Below are 23,945 nucleotides of genomic sequence, written 5' to 3'. Positions count from 1 at the left end.
AAACGTCATTTAGATTACAATATTAAATTAAAAAGTATGAATGAATTAATGCAACGTTGCATTAAATCGAAGCTCACGACCTCTACCGGTCGAACATTTTTTCAAGCGAACTTCATAGAGTTATGTAGACATACGATAGAAATCTTAAATCTGGTCAAACTTTGGGTTCAAAGTATATGTCAAAAAGTATATATTAATGTCTTATAAATGCCTAATAAAATGTTAGAACTACTACGTGTAGTAGGAGGAAGTGGTCACCCATTTTGTTCTGGGGAGGTAAGGGGTAGAAATATTGACGTGAGGCGCTCGTGTGCTGTAATATTATAGTCCATATAAATATCCTTTGCACTGTTTCAACTGATCGTGTAAGGTATTTATAATCAACAGAAAGTGAGGTTTTTCTGTAGCTTTTATCCAAGTCCATTACACTGTCTCATGGTTTCTGAAGCTGTGACGCTAGAGCAAGAAACTATACTGGGAATACAACTCATGGAAACAGGTCACCTATACAGTTTACATACAAACTGCAGAAAACCGAATTGGGCTCTTTGGGCACTGCCAGAAAGCAGTTGGAAGGGAATTGTTGGTAGATTTACATGATGCTTCTTTCAGCTTATTCAGTTCACCTTTATGTATCTAACCAACAAACGGTGATACGTTTAACATGCCCAACGGAACATGAAAATGATCAGCAAACTGTTGAGATACATGCTCTGTGGAGAACCGATGAAGACTAAGAACTGTAGTGAGCAAAATAGAATATTACTTGTCTCTCCTTTGTGTTTGAAGTTATATTACTGCAAATGGTACGTATAGTCGATACCGATAGCTTACATTCACAGGCAAATTGTGATCGAAATCGGACGGCTGGTTTCAGAGTTATAGGTGTTAGTGTCCCTGGCCCCGTTCCACAAAACGATCGTAGAGCTAAGATGATCGTAACTCCCATACTTTAACATAGATTTACGACCTTTCGAAAGTAGTTTTTGTTGTTCAGGACCTCCCTGGTAAGTTTGCTTTTGAAAAAATCGTGAAGAAGACTTGGGAAGTTTTGAAGAGAACTTTGGCTCATACGTAGCACTCAGCATGGCGGGCATCGAAGGCACGTTTAGGCACTGTGTGTGCAGAGTAGTTCCTGGACACAAAGTATGGAAATTGGGAAAGCTCTGGAGCTGATAGTTCGAACTCAGCACATTTTTGGTGCAAAGAACTCAGAAAACTGTTGAAAAATAGGAATAAATATTTCAACCCCAAACAGCTGCCAAACGATGCCTTTTTTAGCCAAATGGGTCCTCCACTTGAAATTGAAGGAAATCTTAATCCGCCATTGCTCCAGAAATTGTGAATCATTGGACATGATTTTTCGGAAATTATTGCTTTTAAAATTTAAATGTTTGAATTACTTTTGAATAATCTGCCCTTTGTTATTGAATAAAGAAGTTATCATCCATAGATTATCATATGATTTCTTATGATTTCCGGCTTGCTATTGTCGTAACATTGCAGTTTACACGAATCAACGAGAATATGCCAACATAGACTGTCTTCATAAATATACATCGTTCATGTTCTGTTGGTGAGGTTAAAGTATGTGTAAACTGAATTAGAATTATTTGCAAACTAGTAGTTCAGATTGCTAGTGAGCCCAGGTCGTGTATGTGACATAGTTTGCCATTGAGACCGAGCAATGTACACGATGTTTCAAGACACCTGATATGTAATCCTTCCCGACTGACAGGTATCTTGATGGGAAGTGGTTTAACTGGTTTTAGCCCTGTTAAGAGGAGATCTGTACATGGTCTGACACCTGCATATGAAATAAACGTTTATTCAACAACTTACCACACAAATTGTACATAGTGTTTGGAAAAATACCACCAAACTCTTTAATCGAATAAACAATGACATAAAAGAATATTTGTTAGTTATTTTTCTCTAACAGGTGGGAGATAACAGAGCGGCGTATAAGAACCTCCGAACTACCCTACCGTACCGTACCGTACCGTACCCTGCCCTGCCCTGCCCTGCCCTGCCCTGCCCTGCCGCTGTCTAAATGGCAAAATATTGATACTTTTGCCGGGAGAGCAGCATTCATACGATCACTCAACCATCCCCGTTGCCGGTTGAGCCACACAATTTTCAATTCTGTTTTTCGTTAATGTGTCTTCCCCGGGCTATAACCTAAGTTTCAGCTTGGGATTCAACACGAAACAATTTGGCGTTGCAAATTACACACACTGCTCATGTTAGTGTCCTGTCACTTGAGGTTATCATCGGTAAACAAATTGAAACAGGTCGCACTTGAAATAGCATTTACTTCTCAAACGCCCTTTTAAAATTCTTGGAGTGGGGAGCTGGGAGCTGTCGAAAAAGATGCATTGACCCAGTGAATTATTGTCAAAATAATTATGCTTCAGAATCTGAAAATTATATCCTGTATTTCTGTCATAAAATGTACGCTGTTGTAATTGTGTTTTTGTACAAATATTGCGGCTCAGTTTTGATTTTGATGTTACAGGTGTATGAGTGAGTGAGTTTAGTCTTACGCCGCTTTTAGCAATATTCCAGCAATATCACGACGGGGGACACCAGAAGTGAGCTTCAGACTTTTTGCCCACTTGGGAAATTGAACCCGGGTCTTCAGCGTGACGAGCTAACGTCTTAACCACTAGGCTACCCCACCGCCCCTACAGGTGTGTGAAAGACTACGTAGCTACTCGCCAAACAAAATTTGCAGGTACCCTTCTCTACCCTCCCCTCCACTTATGAAGGTGTGTCTCTATAGTAGTGAATAGTTTTAAAGGGAAGCGTTGTAGTGAGTTAATATTTAAAGTCACATCGGCAGGATTCCAGCCATATCGTGACTAAGAAAGCTGTAAAATAAATGTTTAAAAAGTTAGCTATTATACTTACCTGTCTGCAAAGGACAGTAAAACAAGTAGATTATCACAGAAATAAATTTATAGCTAGTAATTAAATCTAAACTATTTAACTATAAATGCAAACAACTAAAGGTAGATCACCATACTAGGGACCATGGGGACTTACAGTACTTTTGCTACCTGCATGGGCCCTAACTGGATAGTGAGTGAATATTGCAAGTTAACATACCTACTAACAGACATGCCGATTGAAATTGGTCGCGGGCTTGTTGAACATCCGACACTGCATAATAGACGTCATAGTGAGTAATGACCGATAACAGAACTGGGGCACCTGCTAGGTATTCCCGTGTTGCAATAAGGCAAATCCCGGCTTACTGACCCAGTCATCTCCACCCAACCTACCCACCGCCCACTGAGATACACGTCAGTGTGTCCCAGCCATCGGGTGTTGTCACTACATACTTCTGACACGGGGGCAGTGGGGTAGCCTAGTGGTTAAAGCACTCGTACGTCACGCTGAAGAACCGGGTTCGATTCCCCACATGGATACAATGTGTGAAGCCCATTTCTGGTGTCCCCCGCCGTGGTATTGATGGAATATTGCTGAAACCAGCATAAAACTAAACTCACTCACTCTACTGACACGCGTTCAATTCACTTTATTTAGATGATTAGGCCACGGGTCCCTATTACACAAACGTTGAGTTGTGAATTATCATGTAATGAATTGCATTAGGCCACGTTTTTAGAAGTTTTTAACATATTTAATCTGTTGAAAATGGTACTATAATTTGCCCTTTTCTCTGATTTTATTTTAAACTATCCATATTTTTTCTTAATTCCATCAACATTTGCCTAAATTTCTCTTACAACTCTTGTATGATCATGAGATTTTAGTAGGGAATATTTTAAACAAATCAATAAATAATAAATCAATGGTTTGTGAATTATAGTTTTCACTTCAAGATATGTTTGTGAAAAATATTGGAATGGTTAATGTGATGTAGTCATTGTGTGGAACGTCTCAGTTACCGAACCTATAGTATTAGTAGCCATAAACATTGAAAGACACAATAGTTACACATATTTCACAGAAAATCTAAAACATATACACCCAGATGATAGTACCACATAACTACATGTAATTTCCACTTTACACATGCTTAACCACCAGTATGAAACCTAGTCACTACTATACAAAAGCACTGTTTGCCAATGCTTGTGTATGATAAACATGACATCATTCACAATATTTCCCACATATACACTATTTTCTGCTCACCTACGTTATAACCATTTTCCAGTGTAGGCCTGGTAGGTGTAGCTATTTATTATGACATGTTATATCTACTTGTGATGTTATAAAGTAGAACCAATGATCCTTTATTTTTGTGATATTTATCTAGTGCTGACCAATTTGCTCCTGTGTATGTTATAATATACAAGATCTACTATGGTGTGCTGGCTTTATAGCGAGAGTGGTTTGTATTGTACGTCACATATGACAGGAAAGTGGGACTCAGGAATCGGATTTTAAATTACAATTACAGAAATACACTGTCAGATATGTTCATATCTCTCATATTATCATTTGAGAAATTGCACAATTGTTTTTTGGAGACGTTCTTGAAGAAAAATCTTCTTGTCCTTACATTTTTTCACTGTCCAATTAGGCCATGTTTAATCCTCTTCATGCTTTTCAGTAATGTCATTTTATTGATGGTTATGTAATGATGATAACAGAACATTTGAAATAATTCAGCTTGGATGTATTTAGAAATGAATCATGTTAGACTTTGATTTGAAAAGGAGGGTTAAATGAAAATGCTGTTTGAGCTGTTGCCTTCTTCTACATTTGTTTTGTGATGAGAAATATCTATATAGATCACTAATCTGTATTGTGAAATTCCCTAATAATGTTTTGCACAAATCTGTGAGTAATTTTGTTTCTGCAAGAGGGACCTTCTATCTTATCTCTTAATAACACGATTGGAGTGAGTGAACATAATACACTGTCATTCAAGTATTACACAACTTAAGTATTGTACCACATAGATTTGAAATATGGATGTAACTTAATTAACGTTGACTGTTTACACTTTTCATCTGATTATCGGTACTCGGAGTTAGCTCCCTTAGACTATGATTGCATGTGTCGTTGCCGACGTGTTTCATGTAAGAACTAGGGGTGTAATTGTCCATATGATGCTCATGGAATGTACACAATACAAGGACTATACCTTTCTGTATTTGTCATTTGAAAATTCTTTTGTAGTATCTAATGTACGTGTCACCTAACATGATCTGTATACTGTATTTGCTGTAAATAAGCCCCTGCTCCTCTTCTAAACACCTAGAGCAACTTGTAAACTGATCTGTGCGTCATTTTTATGACACTAAATTTACTAATAACAGCAGCTGAAAATTTACATAACTGCCTGTATTATGTATACGTTAGAGATTTTCATTAATAGAAAAGAGCTGATTGGTAGGGTTATATGACTGCTTAGAAACTTTTAACAAATTGTTTTTATTTTCATCAATGTTTGAAATAAAGCTGGCTACTACTGCTGGATGACTAACAACAAATTCTGTTCACCCAGCAGTAAATGGGTACCCGGTGGGTTAAGTTATATGACTGTCAACCTTCTAGCTTGGGTTAACCGGTGTAATAACGTGTTAGCACCTTGAGCATGCACAAGTGTGTGAAAACACAAGGGGCTTTATAAATAGACATTATTATTATTATCATTTAAACTGCAGTTTTAATGAGTGTTCACATTGACAATATTCTAAGTAATTGAAGTGTTTTTTTGCAGCAAATGTGGTATTCAAGACTATTAAAGGTGACACTATCCATCCATAGAAGTAAGAAATTTTATACTGCTTTGTGTATGGTAACAATAGTAAATTCCTTTTAAATTAGCATCAGATTTTGGACATATCATATACTATACAGTTCAAGGTTCATGACAACGTCCTGAATAGTAGAAAATAAATTTAGAATCAGTATGTAGTTAAGGTCTGTGAAATCTGTATGGTACTACATATTGTATGGTAAAGTCAGTATTGTCATAGGAATTCTACCTTTTCTTATGTTTATTGTTACACCCCTAGCCGGAACCAACATAAGTGAAATCAACACGCTACAAGTATTGTCTCAACAGTTTCTTAAGCATGCTACTGGCGTCCGTAAATTATATGTAATTGTAAAATGTCAGATAATCCCCCAAATGACAAATATTAAGGTCTTGCCGCTCGGCTTAGAGTTTAAAAGGCTAAAGCACATCAGTTAGAGTGATAATGTGAAACAAAGTGAGCTTATTTGTGGGTAGGATTCAGATGCTGAACCATAATGAACTGAACATGCTGTACACTGTATATTGTGAGGTTTAGAATTGTCAGACATAATAGTAAATGAAAAATGTTAATGCCAGATCATAGATAACATCTTGATTTTCTGAAAAACTGAACCCATTTGGTGTAGATGGGTAGCAATAATGATACCTTTACACTGGAAGTATGATGACAAATTCGTAGAGATATAGTAATGACTGAAGGTGCTGGTGACACCGTTGTGCTCAGCATGTCAGACTGGTCTTGCGTGTACTTCATGTAGTTCATATACACACATTTGACGGTATGCATAATTCCACTTCATGGGACATCCTAGCTGCATGTTTGCTCAATATTATGCAGATTTTACTCAGGTCATGTAAAGGTATTCTTCTTCTGCACACTGGGAGGATGCAAGGAGGTTGCACTGCATCAGTTGCTGATACTGTCGCTGCTCCTGGTCCATTCCTCTGACACAAATCCAGACCACTGTCAGACTCCCTTCTCCAGAAGCTGGCATCCTACTGTGAGCAATATGTGTCCCCAGTGGGCAAACATTAAATATTCGGTCACAAAAGCTGGAGGAAGACATATCAGGGATGATGAATCAAGGAATGCTAACTTATGCTCAGTGGGTATGTCAGAACTATAATAAAATGAAGCTTTGCAATATGTTGATGTATTTCCCTCGTATGAAATCTTTTGGATTTCTAAAGTATAAAAGTAGGTTTCTCTGGAAGTCTAAATTCTGTATATTTCCTGCCAAGATTTTTGAATAATTTGTCAATTACTGACTGGTAAGCCTGCAGTTTAATAAAACTCATTACTACACCACTTAAGTTTTTGATAGGGATTGTGAGACTTGTCATTTTTCTTTAAACTTACACATGACATTGGAATCAGTTTTGTACCATTAGATGAGCATGGTTTTACGCCGCTTTAAGCAATATTCCAGCAGTATCACAACAGGGGACATCAGAAATGGGCTTCACACGTTGTACCCATTTGGGGAATTTATCTCACCACCCCTTCTGTCATGGAGAGATTAAACGATATCCCTATCAAAAGTGCTGTAGTATACTTATCATTAACTAGCCAGTTTAGTAATGTTGAACATATCTGGTTATTGGGGTGGACATATCCTCTATTTATAACATATTAATATTTTTGATGCTTTTCTCAATATTTCTTCACGGGGTCGTTGGGGTAGCCTAGTAGTTCAAGCGTTCGCTCGTCACATTGAAGACCCGTGTACAACGTGTAAAGCGCATATCAGGTGTCACTGCCGTGAAATTGCTGGAATATTGCTAAAAGCGACATAAAACTAAAACTCCCCCTCCGTCTCAATATTTCTACATCCAACAGCAGGTCACTGTGACCCAAGAGATCCGGGTTGTGTATACCTGTCAGCAGTCAGCCACACGCTGTTGAAAGTTGTTAGGGATGACTTCTCACGCATAAACACACCTCTCAGTTATGCCAACTGCTTGTGTCCTTCCCTGTGCAGCAATCGTGTAGGTTTTGCTTGTAGACAATGTTGATTGTAGTATGTACCCATCATTGTCCTCCTCTAACCGTCCCCTAGCATATACTCCCAATTATTGTTACGCCTTTTCCAGATCAGTGAGATACTGATAGCTATTCTTGATATATTTTTCAGAATGTAATTAGGTGTTTTTGACGTGATAGAAAGATTTATGAAAATAGAACTTTACAGATGTAGTTTGAATAAATGTTTACTTACATAATATTTTCAAATTTTATCTTGTACCAAACTGATACTTTTTTCTCTATATCGCTAAATAGTATGATAATATTGTCTTCCCTTTCCTCACAGCCTTCTAAATATTGAGGGTGACAAATCTATTGGGTACTTTTGCATGACCTAGATGGGCATGAGTGGATATCATAATCACAACAGATATACACGTTTTACTTCCTTATCAGGGGAGCTTGAGTAGCCGAATGGCTCATGCATATACCTGTCTCGCTTAAGGATAGGTTTGATTCCGTACAAAGTGCACTCTTATGGCCACCCTCGTGTGCCTCTGATGGAAGCATAGATTATACATGTATATAATAGACAATCACCAGCTGTGTCTTTAGTGATAGATTGATATTTTATTAGAAGGGACTGCTCATAATTTATGGTTTGGAGAGGGCTGGGGGTGGGCGGTTATGATAACTTAAATGTAGGAGCATGTTCAATGTGAATGAAGCCCCCTAAGATTTATGCACAAAAAAAGTGACCCCCTTCCCCTGCCTGTCATGACCATTATCGATGATACCCCCTCCCATAATTATTGACCCCTCCTAGTACATGCGTACAATATTGATGACCACTCCCACCCCCAGCCCCTGAGCAAAATAGGTGACCCCCTCCCCCCTCAAAATCATCATCACCCCCTAGCCATAAATTATGAACAGTTCCTAATGTGGAATGTTTGAAAGTTAAAGAAAACATTTAAGAGAATAAACTTGGAATTTAAAAAATTGTATTCTTTGTGGCAGATTTTGCTTGATGGAAACTAACCATTGACCTTACTTTAGGTGGGGACAAGCATTCAAAGCTTCAATCACCATGAAACTGCTTGTATATCTGTTGTATTTATGCTAGCTGTCTCTTTCCCAGAAGGATAGCATGTGTATGTATACACGCATATGTCTTTTAAATTGGTTGAATGTGCACCCTATATAATGCTATATACCGCTGATCAAGTGTCCTGTTTTCCTTGTCCTTGATGCTGAAGTTTCTAGTGTTACAGTAAATTTGTTCTAAATTGCGCTGTGAAACACTTGCTCTTTCAATTTTTCAATAGAACAAACGTTAAGTGAATCGTACTAAATGTGTTATGTAAAGATTCAAGAGTATGAAGTTGTACATATGATGTGGACAAGTATTTCATCAATGCAAAATTCTTCATGAGAAGTCTAGAGGGTCCAAACACAACCATGCTATAATGACGCCACCTGCAGGCTGTCAGGGTATGGCTGGCCATATGAGCACCAATTTTGGTATGCTCCTAGAATCAGCTCAACAAGTCATAGGATTAAAGAGTTCACAGAAGGAACTCATATTGCCTTAACTAACATGTATGACAAGCTTAACAATGTTGAACCATGAATATTGAAGTGTTCCTTTAATATTTTCCAGTTTTCATTACCAGCTTTAAATAGCAGTGTGGGAGGAAATCTGAAAAATAAAGGGACACTGCCATGATGTGGTGTTCCCTTATGAAGGAGCAAGCATACACTCCGAAACGTGGTGTTATTCACAATAAAGAAGTGGATATCCACAAATCTTGCTTTTCTTATGTATTCCACTTCTAAATGCCCTTTAAAGATTTGAAACATAAACTTTATTTGATTTTGACAGAAATCACTCCTAAATCTGGTCCGTTCAGTGCATGTTCTTACTGAGAACAACTGCAGTAGAGATGGTGGGGGGTACATTGTGTATTCTATTATTCTTTACTGGTGGTAGGATATCAGGTTGGATCCAACCATACAATTATGATAAACGTTATCGTTTGTTTCAATCTTCAGACTGTCTCTCGACTACGATAAATACAACCTTTCCACATGGGCAGGTTTCCTCGCTTACAGCACAATATTCACAAGTGAATATATGACTATTTTGAACTTCACGACCCATTTTGTCAACCCGGATGTAGAGACAGGCTCTTGTTACTTGAACATTTAATACACTTGAGTAATTTTGTGTCGTGAGAAATGTTCACCTGTTATTTGACATTCCCGGACATCTGGAAATTATGTGATGGTGTTCAGACAAACTGTATTGGAGACTGGTCTTAGGAATGAATGTTATCACACCGCCCCAGTTTTGTCATGTTCTAACAATAATGTACCATAATGTTTAAACTTATAACAAGTGTGCGAAATAGTCTCCTCATTTTGCTAGCCAGTCGTGCCTAACTATGCCTGAAAGCTACTGGCCCACAAAATAATTCACTAGCCCGAAATGTGAATGTACAATCAAGCAAAAGATTACAAACATAGATATAGATAAATAGAATACGACATTGTCGGCATGAAACGGGTTACATATTAAGCTGCTAATATGATGAAAATTTTTATCAGGTCATAATCTTGTATTTTTAACTAAACAAGTCGGAGAGTGATATGTTTACAAAATGACCCCGTGAAAATTCACTAGACAGTCGGGCCAGAACATCTCACAGTCACTGGCCACTGGCTAGCGGGCCAGTGGCTATTTTGCACACTGCTTATAACTGATCTATTTTAAAAGTAAAACTGTATAAATGTTTTCATTCCCTCCCTCTTATTGCCATCCTTTGCCAAGGAACCGGATCGGGTGGTTGATGCATGGCGTCGAATCCCTTGAGTGCATTTGATATTGAACCCGTGAAGATCCGGGTTAGAATTGATCTTCAGTAGCCCATGCCTGTCGGGTGGAGGGCTCGCTGACTTGGTTGACACATACCCCGGTTGCGTAGATCGATGTTCAAACCTTTGATCACTGTATTATCTGGTCCAGACTCGATTATTTACAGAGTGCCGCCGTATAGCTTAACCCTGGAATAAAGTTGAGTGCAGCGTAAAACTAAACTCACTCATTTCTTTGAGTGCGGCGTTAAACAACATGTAAACAAACTGTTCCATAGTATTACATAAAGAGTTGTCGTTCATGGTGTTAGTTTATATTGCACAATAGCTATAGAAATATTTCGGATAAAAAATTCATCACGTGAGATCTGCTCAGTCACGTGGAACGAAATAGCGTAGTTGATAGCTGTATTTTGAGAACTGGTTGTCACTAAAACTGGGTTACTGATCTACTGCGACGTGGGACAGTGACACCATGGAGCGGAGGCAAAGATTGAACGTGGCAAACGGGGTCATTTCTGGAGTTGTTATTTTGTGTGGTAAGCGACTTTTAAACTTTAGAAATACTTTCAGATCGTTCTCTTGTAACAGAGACCACACACATATATTGGGTTAACTCGATAAAGTACGTTCCAGAACAGCGTACATTCTTATGATCTGAAGGCTTAGCAAGTTCACTTCTCGTTAAGAGGAAGAGATATACTATTCACGTTTGTGGATGCGAGTTGGGGTGTTATAGGGGTGTTATAGTCCTTTTTAATAAGGGTCTTACCTCCCCTGAATTATTACCTCCCTTGTGTACTCTTTTGTTGTGAAAACAGTGTGACCTTACTTCCGGCGAGCAATATGGCCACTTCTAATAATCACCAGTCAAAAGTGTTGAAGGGGTGGTGTGTCAAGAACACATAGTGTCTCGATGTCTCTGCAAGTACGTGGAAAAGGTTTTGCTCCAGGCAGCTGAGACAAAATATCTGCTAATTTATAAAACTGGCTTCATGCAAGGTGTTTGTCTTGTCAGGCCCCGTCTCGATGTCCAAAACAATTGGTTGTCAATTGTCTGTTAAATATCCGTCTCTGTTGATGTAAATGTCTAATGATCAAATTTCGATGCTAAAATTCCTACTTGCTAATGTTAATCACTGGATTGTCTGGCCCAGACTCGATTATGTACAGGCCACCGCCATATAGCTGGAAGGTCAGCGTTAAGCAACCAACCAACTAACGTGCTAATACTATGCTTAGCACTATCTCACTATAATATCATATACTTCCCATCAAAGGTGTCGACTCACTAGTGTAAATATAGCCACTCACTTCAGACAATTGTTCTAAACTAAATTTTGCTAAATATTCCATACTGTTTAAAGGTACTGTTTACATATGAACTGAAGTATTGTAAAACAAATTCGTATCATTGAAAAAATTATTGTCTTGAGTTCAATAAATGATGATGAACCTCAGTGAAAATTTGCGAATTCTTATCAAAACGTCACACCAAAACGCAGCTGTTCACATGCATGATATTTGCACATGATTTTCATATATATAAGTATTAACACATGAGGAACACCAGTAGGAATGTGATTCATAGATTGTACCCATGTGGGGAGTCGAACCCGGGTTTTGGCGTGACGAGCTAACGCTCTAACCACTAGGCTACCCCACCGCCCCAGTTATACTTGGTTCCATGAGCCAGAATTATCAGGATAATACTGATGTATTCCAGGAATTATCTATGCTGCATTGACGGGTTCTTTCCGCATCGCCAACTTTTCGACCCATGTATGGGGCTATTGCTTTGCGGTAAGTATTTCAAGAGGATAAACATTTGGTTAAACCTTTCCATATCCATGAAGAAGCTCTGCTAACAATATTGACCATTGTCTGATTCCAGCTATAAATCTAACTGGTGCCATGTACTCGCGTATTTTCCCCTTCCATCCCAAATACACGCAAATACACGTAAAGTATCGGCATAAAACGTAAGCAGAAGTGGAAATAGGGACAATTTTATTATTTCACTAAATTAATTTTCAAATCATATCAATTTTCATTTTGGGGTAGAAATTCATAATGTACAACTGAGTAATTGGAAAATTTGGGTCATTGATGCGTCGACTGTGGAAGATCCTCCTCACGTCTGCCATAACAGATTCCTTGAAGATCCGGGCTAGAAGTGATCTTCAGTAACCCATGCTTGTCGTAAGAGGGGCCTAACGAAATCGGGTTGTCAGGTTCAGGTTCGCTGGTTGACACTTGCCATCGAATCCCTTTTGCGTGGATCAATGCTCATGCTGTTGATCACTGGATTGTCTGGTCCAGATTCGATTATATACAGACCGACGCCATATAACTAGAATAATACTGAGTGCGAAGTAAAACTAAACTCACTCACTCACTGTCATAACAGTTTCGGAAAGCTTGTTATACCTTCACCTCAAATGTTGTGAAATGTACAACCCAAATACTGGAGATGCTGTGATGTTCGTAACACAAAACAGCTGATTATTACACAGCTGATGTAATCGTCCTATCACACAGCCTTGTTCATATTTCAGCCCTTCTAAATCAAATGGACCGCGGTAGTGGTAGAGGTTAGAGCGTCCGCCCGGAGAGCGGAAGCTTGCGGGTCCGACCCTCGTCGCGTCATACCAAAAGACGTTAAAATATAGCTCTTGTTGGTCTCTGCCTGGCGCTCGCCATTAATAGGTACAACAAAGTCTGGTCAGCTCCGAGTCAGTATAATGTGTCTGAGTGGGGTATTCATGCTTAACTTCGGCTTGGTATCTCAGTGGATTAGCACTATAAAACTAGCTTAAGTCTGGGCTTGTACAAGCAGCCACACATACATGCACATCGTCATATGAGCGAAATATTCTTAAGAACGACGTTAAATCCCATTTCAACTCACCATCTAAATCAGTGGGAGGACATCAAGTACTTGACATTAGTTTTGAGCAGATCATCGATATTTGCCAAATTCCTTCGTTATGTTTTTCAAATGAAACGGATATTCGTTGCTCCTGGGGATGCCTACTTGCTTAAATGTCGTATCCCTCAATAACGTTAGGCCTACGTATTTAAAATCTATTTGAAGAATATCGAGTTTCTATCTTATGCAATTAAAAATTGAAAGAACATTCATTTTCCTTTAACCAATTTTCTGGGCAAAGTCACCATCACCTGCATCATTGCCTGCCAGACCTTTCGAGCATACAAATATATTGCTGCAAACGTAAAATAGAAGCCACAGCCTGTATAGTTCTCCATTTCCTTGAACATTATTAAACATTACATTTCCTTTCAGCATATAACTTCTGGGATTTGTGGGATCGTTGCTGCTGCGATCAAAAGAACTGGTCTCGTAAGTGGAAGTTTTAGTTTTAGTAATACTGTTCATACATGCACACAACTGTTCATACATGTATACAACTGTTCATATATGCATACAACTGTTCATACATGCATACAACTGTTCAGACATGCATAAGCTGTTATTGAATGTATAGAACTTTCGTACATGCGTACTGTTTAGATATGCATGCAACTGATCAGACATGCATACACCTGTTCAGAGATAGATACAACTGTTATGATATGAATACCATAGTTCAGACATGCATGCAACGATTCCGATATGAATACAACTGTTCAAATATGCATGCAACTGTTCAGATATGCATACACCTGTTCCAAATGATTACAGCTGTTCAGACATGCATACAACAGGTTAGATATGACATGCAAACAACTGTCTAACTAAAATAAACTAAGTTTTTTTTAAAAAAACGCCCTTTGGAAGTTGGGCTTCTTTTTGTCCTCAAATTGACTAACAATACGCAATGAATCTTTTCGCACTAGCGGTAGCTGGTTAAATGGTCACTTTTTTCCACAACTGACTTGGCCAATAAACTGCAAGTATTTCATAAGTAAGTTCAGATAAATGTGATTGCATTCCAGTACATCACCCACCTCGTGTTAAGCATACTGGCCCTTTGCGTGATGGCCTACGTCACTTACTTGTTTGCCTTCAGCGCCATCGGCCTCTGCTTTAGCAGGTAGGACAGTACCATAAATACATAAATAAATCTTTATTTATACATACACATATATACAGTTTATATATATATTAAGCATACTGTCTTCTGTCTGGACCACTCCGTGGTTGCCTTATGTGCCGCAACTAACGGGGCCAGCCTGCTTGAGGCATATCATCGTATCAATGAGTTAGTTTTACGCCGCTATTAGCTATAATCCAGCAATATCACAGCGGGGGACACTTAAATGGGCTTTCTGCATTGTACCCATGTTGGGAATCGAACCCGGATTTAAGGCGTGGCGAGCGAACGCATTAACCACCAGTCTACGCCATCGCCCCTCATCATATCAGATCGATGGTGATGTCAAATATACGAGAGTTTGGTCCAGGGACAATTATTAACAGAACACCATCCAGCTGCAACCTTGATGAGTGAAGCATTAAACACGACAAACAAACAATCTCGAAACGTTTATAAAATGTACACGTATGTGTGCAAGGAGGAGAAGAATGGCTGGTTCTCATGCAGCGTTACAATTGTGATGTGTATATTATACAGCTATAACACATGCGATATTTCATACTACACTTTACAAATTCAGAATCTGTACTTGTGTTACTTTTGACCACTTTCGTATTGGCATTGTGTATTCATTATATATGTATTATCTGTATTTAACATCGGCGCGGGACAGATGTGATTGGACGGCCATTGTCATTATGATCATCCTCATCCATGCCTGCCTGCTCACACTGGCCAATTGCATCGTGTCTGGTATCCTTTCCCAGGTACGTCACTCCTGACTTCACATGCATATCAGGTGTTTAATAGTACACGGGGTTGTATCCCATTACCCCTACATCTCAGTACCCCTACAATTAGTTAAAACAACACACGGCATTTACCTGTCTGGCATAATGAACTTACCCATGGGAGCGATTAAAGTGTTAGAAAGGAAACTTAGAAAGGATTAAGGTGTTCTTGGTTAGAGAAAGTTTGTTAAGATGAAATGAAGTAAATGCAGTAATTGCAGCATCTAGCATTATCACACCTGTCATTATTACATCCAACATTATCACACCTGCTATTATTACATCCAACTTTATCATACCTGTAGATATTACATCCAACATTATCATATCTGTCATAACTACATCCAACATTATCATACCTGTGATTATTACATCCAACATTATCATACCTGCTATTATTACATCCAACATTATCACACCTGCTATTATTACATCCAACATTATCACACCTGCTATTATTACATACAACATTATTATATCTGTAATTATTACATCCAACATTATCATACCTGTAATTATTACATCCAACATTATCACACCTGCTATTATTACATCCAACATTATCACACCTGCTATTATTACATCCAACATCATCATACCTTTAATTATTACAACCAATATTATCATACCTGTCATTACCACATCCAACATCATCATGCCTGTTATTACTACATCCAACATTATCATACCTGTTATTACCACATCCAGTATTATCATTCCTGTCATTACTACATCCAAAATTATTATACCTGTAATTATTGCATCTAACTTTATCATACCTGTTATTATTACATCTAACATTATTATATCTGTAATCATTACATCCAAAATCATCATACCTGTAATTATTACATCCAAAATGATCATATCTGTAATTACCTCATCCAACATTACCATACCTGTCATTACTACATCCAACATCTTCATACCTTTCATAACCACATCCAACATTATCATACCTGTTATTACCACATCCAACATTATCATACCTGCCATTATTACATCAAACATCATCATACCTGTTATTATTACATCGAACATTTGTTTATACCTGCCATAACCACATCCAACGTTACCATACCTGTCATTACTACATCCAACATTTTCATACCTGTCATAACCACATCCAACATAATCATACCTGTTATTATTACATCCAACATTATCATACCTGTTATTATTACATCCACCATTTTCATACCTGTCATAACCACATCCAACATTATCATACCTGTCATTACTACATCCAAGATTTTCATACCTGTAATTATTACATCGAACATTTTTTTATACCTGTCATAAACACATCCAACATTACCATACCTGTCATTACTACATCGAACGTTATCATATCTGTCATAACTACATCCAACATATCATACCTATTATTATTACATCCAACATTATCATACCTGTAATTATTACATCCAACCCTATCATACCTGTAATTATTACATCCAACATTATCATACCTGTAATTATTACATCCAACAAAATCATATCTGTCACTATTACTACCACCTTTATCATACCGGTCATTATCACATTCAAAACTATCATCCTGTCACTATCACAAACAACATTATCATGTATGTCATTATCCCCTACCTCATTATCATCCTTGTCTTAATCAGTTCTGACAATGTGCACGTGTCCAACGAGTACTCGAGGGGTGAGACTTGACTCGGACCAGAGTACTCGAAATTCATCCCTTTCAAGCAAACGATAGCGTAACTGGCATGACATGTGGTCCGATCACACAAGTGAACACTTACTTCATTCCGACTTCATATCGTGATGTGACTAACATTTCCTATTGGTCATTGGGATGTTTACTTGACAAATGTTTTTCTTCATCGTGCTGGTTGTACAGCTTGAATAAGGCAGTGATATACCGCACAGGCGGCATTTGGTTATTTTGCTCTTTCCACTTTCCAGATCAAGATACGCCCATCCTAACTGACTTGAATATTCCGTTATATTTCATATAACAGAATGTCTAACTTGGAATTAGAGGAAAAAATAATAACCCAATTAATGCGATAATACTTGTTGTAAAGCAAGTTATCTTTAGACACAGCAGAAATTCAACTGTACCCTTTATCAGTCATGGGAAAAGGGAGATAATTAAGTATTATGACATTACAAGATATGTTTATTCCTCCTCATGTGGTGTTGACAATTTTTTCTCCTTTTGGTCATCTCTACATACACTCATTCAGCACTATAATGATTTTGTCTGTCATCCTTATTTCATATAGACACAAATTGAATGCATATCCACCTGTACGTTCATACGTATCTACATACATACGTATCTACATACATACATACATACATACATACATACATACATACATACATACATACATACATACATACATACATACATACATACATACATACATACATACATACATACATACATACATACATACATACATACATACATACATACATATGGCATCATGGTATCTGATGCCATTTGAGACTTTTTTATAGAAATATCATTGATTGCTTTTGTAATCTTGTATATCAGCACAATTGTACCTATCAATGTCATACGTTGACCACATGTACTGTACCTTTAAACAAGTAAAAAATGGTAAAGAAAAAAAGGAAAAAGATACGCCCATCCATTTGATTTTTTATCTTTCTCCATGTCTATCAATTGTCAAGATCATTTTAAGAAGTGAAATCTCAAACGATGTATAAAATTTACTCTCATCTGCAGACTTGTAACAACTAATACCATACAGCCACACCGTGTGAGGAGTAAACTATGTAATCTAGGTGTTAATGAAAACATTATCAGATGGGTTAAAGAATTCAGGGTACATAGAACTCAGTATGTCAGTGTCAATGGCTATCAATCTTCTTTTTTCTCAACCTCTACTGGAGCTCCACGGGGCTGTGTTCCTTCATCCGTACTTTTCGTTTTGTATACCAATGACTGTTACTTGTCAATAAATGACTTGTTTACTGTGAAATTCGCAGATGACGCCACTGTTACTGGCCTAATTTCTGATTCTGAACATTATTATCGTCAAGACATTGACAAAACCGTAATGACAGTTTTTTATCAAACCTTTATTCAAAGTGTGTTGACCTACAATTTTCTATGTTGGTATAGGGCCTGTCTGATCGCAACAAAAGTGTCTTTCGAGTATATTCCCTTTATCTATGAGCGCCAGATTGTCAAAAAGGCAACTAAAATTAGATTTGATAGTTAACATGTTTGATCTCACCATTTTGAACTACTTCCTTCTGGACGTTGCTGTCGATTACCTTCCCTCAAAGCAAACAGAGCTCGACAGTCTTTCATACCGTCAAGTATTCGTGAATGCAACAAATATTTTGAATCATCATCATGTGATTACAACTAGAATTATTTAGTCTCTTTACCTATGTGGTTAATTGAATAATATCATGTCAGTTTTATTCTGTAAATAGCTTTCGTTTTGTGTATGTAATTATTGTGTATATTTTTGTGAATTGTGCATATACATGTATTCATTTTGAGACAGTTTCAATGTATAAGAATTTCCTCCGGGATAATAAAGTTATATCTTATCTTAATATAAAAAGTCAACGGCCGCTCATGCTTAGCACATGGCACACAGACACTCTGTCAACGTTACCCAATAACTCGAGTTATCTGCCCTTTTCGAGTCCTCGAGTCAGAGAAAATGGACTCGAGTCCAGCTAAACCCGACTCGTCCTCGAGTACTCGAGTACCCGTGGAAGCCCTACCGACAACATCATATCTCACATAACAGTATCTACCATTACACCTGTCATGTCAGTGCCCAGTTGTCTGATGTTGCACAGTGTACACATATTCAAGCTATTCGACTGGCTGATTGTGACCCCTGACCTCCAGGGAAACAGTAAAGGGTTAGCTCCTATGGAACATATCCGTGTTCATGGTTTTTGCCAAGTGGTAAATGATATATGCACCAAAGATTTAGCTTCCCTTGGTATGCCCCTGGAACATATCCGTGTTCATGGTTTTTGCTAAAGCGGTAAATGATAAAAGTACGAAAGAGGTAGCTTCCCTTGGTATATATGCCCCTGGAACATACCCGTGTTCATGGGTTCCGCCAAAGCGGTAAATGATATAAGTAGGAAAGAGTTAGCTCCCCTGGAATATACCCGTGTTCATGGGTTCCGCCAAAGAGGTAGTGAGTGAGTTTAGTTTTACTCAGCAATATTCCAGATATATGGCGGCGAGCATGAGCATCTGCGCAATTGGAAACCGATGACATCTGTCAACCAAGCCAGCGAGCCTGCCCACCCGACCCCGTTAGTCGCCGCTTACGACAAGCATTGGTTGCTGAAGATACATTCTAACCCGGACCTTTAACAAGTACGAAAGAGTTAGCTCCCCTGGAACATACCCCGTGTTTGTTAAAGATGTACATGTTATACATCTGGAATACAGTCCAAAGAAGCGTTAAACAACCAGATTTCCTCACTCAGTCAACATAATTATGACATCAGTCTCCTTTTTTTAAATGTCCCTATTTCACGAACAGATCTTTCGGTCTCAAGAAGGGAGCGTATTTTACAGAAAGCAACTTTATTTTGCAAGTAAACAAATGGGCCGCTTTTCGTATAGAAATTTGCACCAATGAACTCAGGTGTTTATACTATTTACAGACCGCCGCCATATAGCTGGAGCATTTCTCAGTAAGAAGTTAAACAAACAAGCAAACGAACAAACAAACAACAACTTTTTAAACAATTATTCATACACTTTGAAATGCATTGAAAGCTGTACTTTATTATTTTCTAGGTATATATAATAAACTCATATGCGACATAATGATATGGCAATAGTACGGACGTATATTTTAAGCCACTTACTGGTCCAACGTAATGCGTTTCTATCAGTAAAGCTGCGGACTTAGTGAGTGGGTATGTTTCATAGCGCCTTCAGCAATATTTCAGCAGCATCACGAAAGGCGACAGCCAAAATGGGCTTAACACGTTGTACCCATGGGGAGAAAAATAATGATTATACACGAAGACACCAACGACTTGACGCTACCAGTAACATATAATCTGGAAGCTTTTAATAAATAATAATTGCGTTTCTCATAATATTCCTTAACAGTAACAAAACAAAAGGTTTGAAATACATATTTGACAAAACTTTTATACACTGAAATCGTTTGTTCTTCAGTTGTAGTTTCCATAAATGCTTCTCTAACCTTTCGGGTTTTCTTGGTGAGGGTTGGGAAGTTTGCTTGCAAAATGATGATTCCGGATTATATCAAACAAAATAAGTTTTACCAACCATTACCCTTTCAGGATCCGTCACCCATACCAACTCAACAAGTGCCCCAAATTGCTACTGTAGAAATGAGCAGCACCAGACACGTGACCCCCCAGTATGTGACACCCCAGGGCACCTACTTGCCACCTGACGGAGCCTACATGACATACATGACACCCGAAGGAGGCTACGTGACACCCTCGGACCCACCTCTGCCACAACACCATGACCCGCCTACGCCCCAATACAATGACGAACCTCCGCCCTATAGCTAATACCACGACATCGTCAAAAACGTTGCTTGCTAGGCAGTGGGGAAGAATACCTTTTTGTGTAGCCGACTGTTTTTACACTCGGCCAATATGACAGTTATAACCAAAAACTAGCTGCTGTATTTGTTACCACTCGTTTGTACAGATGTTAATGTTTAAAATTAACATTATTTTCATAGATACCCTTTTTCTGATAAACCGTATTCTGCAATATTTAGGGGCGGGGTGGGTAGTGTTTATCGTTTAAAGTCATTAACATTTTGTGCTTTGTAGTGCACTTAATTCATATTATGTTAACATATTCTCACAGTTTTCGTTCAGATGATACATATATTGTCTAATATAAGATTATCGGCAAAGTGACAATGGAAGACAAATAGGCACAAGCAGCAATTTATGGCTCCATGCTCTTTTCTTGCTTTAGCTCTAAAGAACTTAATTAGCCATTAAGAACTTCCTGAATCTTGTATGGATCCTGTCACTTCCAGTAATGGAAAGTGTTCCTTCATTTACTTTAACCAGGAATTATCATCGTCCTAGCTTAGATACAAACCATTGTGTACTGGTTTTGGATCATGACACTTGCGACTTTGGAGACAGTTCTGAACTTTTAAGAAGGTTGAGGTTCCATTGCAACCTTGGCATTTGCACTAACTGAATGGATGACATCACCTCAGGTTTGGACATACTGATGAAAGAAGAATGTGAAGACTTTCAACACGTTGTTCAGTCGTATTTAACGGCACACGGAAGATTATATTCAGGTTGAAAAGGGAACAGTTCTCTAAACCTCTATCCTGGCATGTATTGCCGGTCCCAAAGAATGCCGGTTTGGAGGGCTTCCACTGTATTTATGGTGCTAGTCAAAATCTGGAAGTACCGGAAGTCCGGGAAGTTTGGATTAATTCATTACAAAGCATACTGTCTTAAATTTATGAATATCACTTGGGAAAATGAACCTCAAAACAGAAGAACCCTTTGTTCAAACATTCAGGAAAACAGAAAATATCGTGACCTTAGCTGAAAAAAGGTGCAAGGTTCAATGTGATTCACATGATATGAATTCAAATGTAAGTCTATCTTAAACAACGAAACAAACGTTTCCAGTGATCTATTTTCAAGAATATATGCAAAAATTACCTTGGACATTCTTTTGATTTACATCAGACCCCCGTCCATTGAAGTGCAGCTAATGGGAGCATTTCAGCTATTTTAAGGATGCTTCCTTATGTCAAACATAGAACTTAAGTGCTGAGAATATCCAATCTTGACTATCCTGAGGAACAGATTCCATTTGGTGTAAAGGAAGAATAGATGTGAAAATCAAGATGTGACAATCAAGTGATGAATGAACCGGAAAATCCAGTTGCATAATTGGAATTACGACTGTTCAGAGATTCTGATACTTGTAAGTAAAGAAAAGCGTTTAAGAATTACAGAAGTATATCTATTTTTTGTAATCATAGTCTCACCTTTTAAACGTTTGTACTCTATACCACATGTATTTTATGTAAAAACTTGAGGTGAGACTTTAATAAATAATCTGTCTGTGTGTCTGTCTGTCTGTTTAACAACACACTGTGGGTCAATTTTATTGGCTCGGACCAAGCAGTTGTCTTGCAGTTGACTCGGCATACTTAAAGTCACTATATCGGACCACACTTCTCTAAAAGTAAATAATGCATTTCTCTCAATAATGCTATCTCTCAGGGAGGCTAACATATAATTTGTTCTAACAATAATTACGTATACGTATTTAGATTACAATATTAATTAACAAGTTCGAATTAATTAATGCAACGTTGCATTAAATCGACTTTCGCGCCCTCTACCGGTCGAACATTATTTCAAGCAAACTCCATAGAGTTATGTAAAGATACAATAGAAATCTTAAATCTGGTCAAAATTCTGGTTCAAAGTATATGTCAACCATGGGTGGATCCAGGAATTTTGAAAGAGGTGTGTGTGTGTGTGTGTGTGTGTGTGTGTGTGTGTGTGTGTGTGTGTGTGTGTGTGTGTGTGTGTGTGTGTGTGTGTGTGTGTGTGTGTGTGTGTGTGTGAGTGAGTGTGAGAGTGAGAGTGAGGTGGTTGGATCCGCCAATGTCAACAACGTAAAGTTTAATGTCTTATAAATGGCTAATAAAATGTTAGAACGACTACGTTTCTATACTTTAAGATGTCAGTGAGATATTGTAAAGGGACGTAATTCTTTTGTCCGTTTGACAACTGGCGCAAACTCAACCGCCACTATCGACAGCTGTTGCCTGGAGAAGCGATAGTGTGAGAAAAGACCTTACGTCGTGACTAGACCTTACGTTGCTGCCGAGAGGTCCACCTCATACTATGTAGACTGTTGGGACTGTATTAATATCAATTACACTGTATCTCTCAGGCAGTAGCAACTGATCCTGTGAATCCACAGCAAGTAAGTTATTTCGATAGTCTTTATGCAAGTCCATTACGCTGTCTCACGCTTTCGCAACTGAAGCTGTGACTCTAGAGCAAGAAACTATACTGGGAATACTGGGAGTGGAAGTACACCTAACACATGGAAACAGGTCACCTATAAAGTTTTAATACAACCTGCAGAAGACCGAATTGTCGCCAGAAGTACATTGATTTGTGGGCACTGCCAGAAAGCAGTTGAATGGGGATTGTTGGTAGATTTACAATGACGCTTCCCTCAGCTAACTCAGTTTACCCTTTATGTATCTAACCACCAAACGGTGATACATTTAACATGCTCAATGGAACAAAAAATGGTCAGCAAACTGTTGAGATACGTATTGCCAATTTTCATTGTGCTCTGTAGAGAACCTATGAAGACTAAGAACTGTAGTGAGCAAAATAGAATATTACTTGTCTCTCCTTTGTGTTTGAAGTTGTATTACTGCAAATGGTACGTATAGTCGATACTGATAGCTTACATTCACAGGCAAATTGTGATCGAA

At 38.2% G+C, this 23,945-nt stretch overlaps 1 protein-coding gene and 2 long non-coding RNA genes across 4 annotated transcripts in view; 2 read left to right on the top strand and 1 right to left on the bottom strand.

Annotated features, from left to right (window-relative positions):
• Positions 1–1,451, top strand: part of LOC124257992 — a 29,635-nt gene extending 28,184 nt beyond the window's left edge. Inside the window, exon 2 of the long non-coding RNA XR_006893477.1 lies at positions 1,050–1,451. This is a non-coding gene — a long non-coding RNA (uncharacterized LOC124257992). The remainder of the gene's footprint in view (positions 1–1,049) is intronic.
• Positions 1,452–7,613: 6,162 nt separating this feature from the next.
• Positions 7,614–17,082, bottom strand: LOC124257993. The gene is made up of 5 exons (XR_006893478.1): positions 16,854–17,082; positions 16,071–16,672; positions 15,590–15,830; positions 10,854–10,856; positions 7,614–7,624 (listed from the first exon to the last, which is right to left on the bottom strand). It is a non-coding gene; the product is annotated as an uncharacterized LOC124257993 (long non-coding RNA).
• Positions 10,972–22,325, top strand: LOC124257989. 2 transcript variants are annotated; one of them, XM_046692068.1, is made up of 6 exons: positions 10,972–11,128; positions 12,316–12,392; positions 13,897–13,953; positions 14,550–14,647; positions 15,324–15,417; positions 20,758–22,325. In XM_046692068.1, exons 1-6 carry the CDS (start codon positions 11,065–11,067, stop codon positions 20,995–20,997), a joined length of 630 nt encoding a protein of 209 aa, XP_046548024.1. In that variant the 5' UTR covers positions 10,972–11,064; the 3' UTR covers positions 20,998–22,325. The 2 variants fall into 2 exon arrangements, 1 of the variants encoding a protein (XP_046548024.1); XR_006893476.1 differs by lacking the exon at positions 10,972–11,128 and adding an exon at positions 11,412–11,517.
• Positions 22,326–23,945: the final 1,620 nt, after the last annotated feature.

The sequence above is a fragment of the Haliotis rubra genome, unplaced genomic scaffold, assembly GCF_003918875.1.
Source record: "Haliotis rubra isolate DU_JTF1 unplaced genomic scaffold, ASM391887v1 Scf68, whole genome shotgun sequence".
NCBI classification, from domain to species: domain Eukaryota; kingdom Metazoa; phylum Mollusca; class Gastropoda; order Lepetellida; family Haliotidae; genus Haliotis; species Haliotis rubra.
Note: the sequence above shows the minus strand (reverse complement) of the source record. Positions and strands in the feature narration are given on the sequence as shown.